Source organism: Scleropages formosus, chromosome 14 (assembly GCF_900964775.1).
Source record: "Scleropages formosus chromosome 14, fSclFor1.1, whole genome shotgun sequence".
NCBI classification, from domain to species: domain Eukaryota; kingdom Metazoa; phylum Chordata; class Actinopteri; order Osteoglossiformes; family Osteoglossidae; genus Scleropages; species Scleropages formosus.
This window is the reverse complement of record NC_041819.1, coordinates 20,075,763-20,081,704: the sequence shown is the minus strand read 5'-3', so window position 1 is coordinate 20,081,704 and position 5,942 is coordinate 20,075,763. Positions and strand designations below refer to the sequence as shown.

The 5,942-nt window shown below is 48.6% G+C and overlaps 1 protein-coding gene across 1 annotated transcript; it reads left to right on the top strand.

Moving 5' to 3' along the window:
• The first annotated feature begins 502 nt into the window (after window positions 1–502).
• f9b (coagulation factor IXb) lies at window positions 503–5,850 on the top strand. The gene is made up of 8 exons (XM_018743269.2): window positions 503–642; window positions 2,054–2,223; window positions 2,786–2,810; window positions 2,979–3,092; window positions 3,198–3,332; window positions 4,261–4,562; window positions 4,669–4,795; window positions 5,096–5,850. The coding sequence occupies exons 1-8, from the start codon at window positions 576–578 to the stop codon at window positions 5,662–5,664; spliced, it is 1,509 nt and encodes a 502-aa protein (XP_018598785.1). The 5' UTR covers window positions 503–575; the 3' UTR covers window positions 5,665–5,850.
• Window positions 5,851–5,942: the final 92 nt, after the last annotated feature.

Here is a 5,942-nt window from a genome sequence, read left to right as displayed (position 1 = left end):
CGAGAGCTGAATAGGGGAAAAAGACAAGCAAACATAAGCCACTGCAGTCTTGCTTAAGTTCCAGTAAATCACTGTTTAACTTAGCTGGACAGAAGGCAGGGGGCCTCAGCTAATGTCAATATTTACTGTACACATGTTCGTAATCTTGGGAATGGCACCAAGACAGGGGGAGCACTATTCACGTTACGTGCCTTCAATGAGTATCTACCTTTGCCCTTGGAAAAAGAAGCACTCAAACAATGGATTTCTAATAATTGCACTACAAGTTGTGTAAACAAACATCTGCTTGAATGTGCAAAGACTCTTTCTTTATAAATAAAAATCTCATTTGAGTAGGCACGTGGCAACCTAAAGAAGTCCAAAGAGCATGATTAGAATCAAAAGCACTCTTGTATGACTGTAAGTAGCCAAGTGACAATAGGTTGGCCCCTCGCAGCATTTGGACGCAATGGGCCGGTTCTCCACAAACACAGGTGTCTGCACAACCTTTGGTTTGGTTTGCGCAAACATCCGGCTGCACTTTGCAGCAGGTTCTCAGTCCTTTGGGCTGTAGGAACATCGGTCTGGTTGACAGCATGGCGGGCTTCTCCCTAGTGCTCATCGCCTGCGGGCTGCTGGCTGAGACGTGGACCAGCTGTGACGGTACGTGCTGTTCTGTCCCCAAAATCTCCTCCGAAGAGAGTACTGAACTTATCCATGGTTTAACATGGGCGGTCTCTTGCTGCCCTTTCTGTCCACTCTGTTTTTAACCTTCTGTATCTCACTGTTCCATATAAGAAAATAATATACTGGAATATACTGTGTGTACATTACTGTATGGAAATATAATGTATGGATATGTGGCTTTGTGGGGGTGCGGCGGTGCGGTGGCTTTGGCCTGTGCCTGCTCTCTGGTAGGTTTGGGGTTTGAGTCTCGCTTGGGGTGCCTTGTGATGGACTGGTGTCCCCTCCCGCTCCAGCTTTGTGCCCTGTGTTGCCAGGTTAGGCACTGGTTTGTGGCGACCCTGCTCAGAACGGTGTGTGTGTGTGTGTGTGTGTGTGTGTGTGTGTGTGTGTGTGTGTGTGTGTGTGTGTGGGGTTTTGTTACAAATCGTTGCTATGAGTATTGAAAAAGTTAGTAGCCTTATAGCAAAGAAAGCTCAACAGTTACTGAAATATCACAACATTTGATGTGGAATAACAAATTTAATGTGACGTTATCTTGAGCGACTTCAGATGAAAGTGAGCATAAATGAGCCTTTACATATAGTGTGTTCTAGGGGGGCTGTCAATAATTCTGTAATAAATCATAGATTTACACAAGGTGTGGGCAACTCCAGCCCTTGAAGACCAGAGTCAGGAATACCATTCAGTTAATTACTACTGACACCAAGTAACCCCAACCCCAAGGTGTAGTGGTTAGTGGTGCTACCTTTGGACCCAAAGGTTGTGGGTTTGAATCCCAGCTGTAGCACTCCTAAGCAAGCCTTTTATCTGAAAATTGCTCCAATGCACAAAAAATGCCCAGCTGTATAAATGGGTTAATAATTCTAGATACCTTAACATTGTAAGTTGCTCTGGAAAAATGTTTAAATCAGTGTAAGTAAGTTACTATGTGAATAAAGCAGTTATTGTCTGAGGCAGAAGAAACAAAAATCTGTGGCCCTCATAAGAAATTCCCCAGTCCCCCACTAATCTGCTGACATCCTTGGATGTGATGGTCTAAGGCCAGGCTGTCATATGTTAAACATTTCAGTTCGGTTCTGTTTTACAAGTGATTCACTATCCAGGTATCTCTTCCAACCAGTTCAGAGGTGAGGCTGAGGGAAAACCAGAAGAAGCTGTTAGGGGTTCTTGCTCCTAATGAATATTAAAGGAGTTAAAGTAGTAAGAGAGATTCTAGATTCGGAGCTCTAATTCAAGAGAGACAGTTCCACCACGATGCTCTGTAGAAGCTTGTTACAAGGTGTCATCCATCACATTTTTGCGTGACTCAGATAGCTCCATGTTATTGAGGTTCCCTGTTTCTTTTGATCTCTTACCTTCACTTTGTCTCCTACCTGGTGCTCCCCAGCCTCGGTGTTTCTCCCCAGGCACATGGCGGGCTCCGTCCTGAAGAGGCACCGGCGCTACAACACAGGCAGGCTGGAGGAGGTGCTGGCGGACAACCTGGAGCGCGAGTGTATCGAGGAGAAGTGTAACTTTGAGGAGGCCCGAGAGTACTTTGAACACGGAGAGAAAACAGTAAGCGAAAAACCGAGACTCTTCGCTGCTCTTCTTCAATATCACTTGGGGCCAGAAAGGAAATTCCGCACAGTGAAACAAAAAAGTCGGAGAATCTTGTATGTGTAATAAAGACAGACACACACACATTTTCTGAACCGCTTGTCCCATACGGGGTCGCGGGGAGCCGGAGCCTACCCGGCAACACAGGGCATAAGGAAAGAGGGGGAGGGGGACACACCCAGGACGGGACGCCAGTCCGTTGCAAGGCACCCCAAGCGGAACTTGAACCCCAGACCCACCCGAGAGCAGGACCCAGTCCAACCCACTGCGCCACCGCTCCCCCTAAAGCAAAACACTCAGGAATATTCTTTCACACTTACCAGCTCCATGCCATAGTCTGAGTGTAAAAGTGGTAGTTTAGGAACTTTTAAATAAATGACACCCAGACGTCATGGATGGTGAGAGTAATTTCTACATACAACCCAATGCACTGCACAAACATCCCTCCGCAACACGCAATCTTTCAGTTGTGTCACATCGTCCCATATATTCACCTTTTTCTCCTTTCTTTCTTCCCCAGATGGAATTTTGGGTCAGTTATATCGGTAAGATGTTTGACTTTTATTTTAAATCATGCCTAAACTCAAAGAAGCCCTTCCTGTGGATGTGTCTCCTTGTTGCTTGTAGAAGGGCACGCCTGCGTATGTTTGTTCGGACGGTGACAGACCACGTCTTCATTCAAGCTCTTGTGTGCATTTCGCCGACGCCTTCAGATGGAGACCAGTGCTTGTCTTCGCCGTGCCAGAACGGGGCCGAGTGCAAAGATGCCATGAGTTCCTACATATGCTGGTGCCCAGTTGGGTTTAGTGGCAAGAACTGTGAGATAGGTGAGTTACCCAGCAACCCAAAATGACCAGTGAAACCATTTCTAAATGGACAATTTCTTTCTCAGAGCCTTATGCAATGACTGCTTCCTGCATGCTCTGCTGCAGAGACAGCAAGACAGTGCGACATCAACAACGGGGGCTGCATGCACTTCTGCAGGGCCGACAGATTCCGGGGGGTGGGTTGCGACTGCGCAGTGGGATACAAGCTGGCTCGGGACGGAAGGACATGCGAACCTGAAGGTAACCCGTTTACTATAGCCAACACTCCCATATTACCTACCTGTGATCTGTCTGTGACGGTTGAAGGTTTTATTACACATAACATATTAGCACATTTCATCATGACCCACAGGGACGACACCCCTAACTCCGAAAGGAAGCGCCACTCAGTTCCACCAGTCCAGACCTGTGCACCTGTTCACTGTTTGGGTATCACTCACATGTAAAAGGAGCAAACGAAGGAGGCAAGATTGCAGATTCTCAATCAGCATTCTATTAGGACTTCCCCGTGAACCTTAGTTACCTCTTTCTCAAGTGTTGTTCCACAGATGTTTACGTTCCAGTGCCGAGTGTCTGTCCTGTCCTCTCCTGCCTTTTTGTGCTCTTGTCCAGGTCCAGGTGTTTAAGTCCCACTCACAGATTCGTGGTTCACTTTTCACTTTTGTGAGAATGCGCCGAGCATCTCTTTGTCCCGTGTTTGTCACTGCACCTTTACTCTGTATTTTCCAGTTTGCGCTGTGCGCTTGGGGTCATTATTAGATTTAGCCGACACTTTTCTCCAAAGCGATTCACAGTGTTAATCCATTTATGACTATTTACTCATTTATACAGGTAATTTTACCGGATCAATTCAGGGTAAGTACCTTGCTCAAAGGTACTACATCCAGAGGTGAGATTCCAACCTGTGATCTTTGGGTCAAAGGGCAGCAGCTGTAACCATGACGCTAAGAGTTGCCCGTTATACTTCATGCCCATGTTCCAATGTTACAGCAACATATACCTGTGCTGGACTCACGTCTAGACGTGACACATTCATCCATGCATTTTCATGATCAAAATTTAAACTCTTAGTTGTGCTTTAGGATCCCATTATATCTACGACTGCATACAGACTGAAAGCCATAAATTTTGCATGTGCTTTCGTTAATCTGTACACTTGTGCCAACAGGTAACTTCTCCTGTGGGAGAATTGGGAAGAGCATCATTACTGCTCTGTCTACGCGCACCCTTCGAACCGACCTCGCACTTGACAGTGTCGGTAACGGGAAAAACTCCTCGCTTCCGCCGAACGCCACGGGGCCGCCCCCTAGCACCACTCCTCTGGTCAAAGCCACCAATCCACCCCTTTCCCAGAGCAGGTGGCCCTCCTGGGTATTCAGCCCCACTTTGCCTACCATTCTGCCGGGGCAAAGCACAGAAAATCGCATTGTAGGGGGTAATGAGGTGACACATGGAGAGGTCCCCTGGCAGGTACATCCCCCTTTACGTGTGCGAGGCCTTATATCTTCAACATATATGCGTGTGAAATAGCATGCTGCATTTATGAAACTCATATCGGTCGTGGTCCTTTTGTCAGGCGGCTTTAATCGACAATGTTAAAAAAGTGGTCTTCTGCGGGGGGTCCATTCTGAGCGATGTGTGGGTGATCACCGCAGCCCACTGCCTGGAGGGTCTCGACACCAACTCCTACTTCATCAGAGCAGGCAAGTGGGTGGTGGCTCAGCTCTCACGCATGCAGATGCAGCACAGCCCTCCAGTTTGCCCTCCATCGATCCGTATCTGTGTTTGCGTTTATTCATCTAGCAGACGCTCGGGAGCTTCAGAATGATCATCCGTGTTGGCGTTCTACAAAAATTAATTTTAAAAATGAAAAAATTGACACTAGTCTGTCTGATGAGCCCTGCCGTGGAGTCATGAGGATGACCGATCGCTACTGCAGCAGTTCAGGCTTAGCGCTTCGTTCTGCGAGCTGGTCTGAAAACCCACTGCCTTGTCCCGCGCAGGGGAACACCACGTGCGCAAAGACGAAGGCACGGAGTCCGACCACCAGGTTGCTGAGCAGCACACGCACCCGCTTTACGATGTGAAGTCCAGCCAGTACAACCACGACGTGGCCCTGGTGCGCCTGAGCACACCCATCTCCTTCTCGGACTACGCCCTGCCCGTTTGCCTGGGGTCCCGCGCCTTCACGGAGATGCTGCTGACCGCGGGCCCTACCTCCCTGGTGAGCGGCTGGGGGAAGGTGCTTTTCGAGGGCGCCGAGTCGCCCGTCCTGCGCAAAGTCGAGGTGCCCTACGTGGAGCGCACCGAGTGCAAGGAGAGCAGCAGCGACCGCATCACCCGCAACATGTTCTGCGCCGGATACCTTACCGAGCTGAAGGATTCTTGCCAAGGAGACAGCGGCGGACCCCACGCGACCCGATACCACGACACCTGGTTTCTCACGGGCATTGTTAGCTGGGGCGAGGAGTGCGCCAAGGGGGGCAAGTACGGCATATACACCCATGTGGCTCGCTACTACCCGTGGATCGCCCGCATCACTGGGATTAAAAAGAACCTTGAAAGGCCTTGAAAGTGTTCGGCACAGCCCCGGTGCGACTAACCATCCCAATACAGAAAAGCAATCTTATTTTTTTTAAAAAAAACACACAGTAAGAATATGTTGCTTCCAGTTAAAACACGTTCTGTCTGCGGTCGCTTTGCCGCAGTTCGCATGCTGTTATTACACATGACATTACTGCATTCGTTCAGCGTTAATCAAAAATGCCATGGATGTGTTCAGACAGAAACCTTTACAGGACCCCTGAGACATCAGCTGTGATGGACAGTATTATCAAGTAGTTTAGTCTG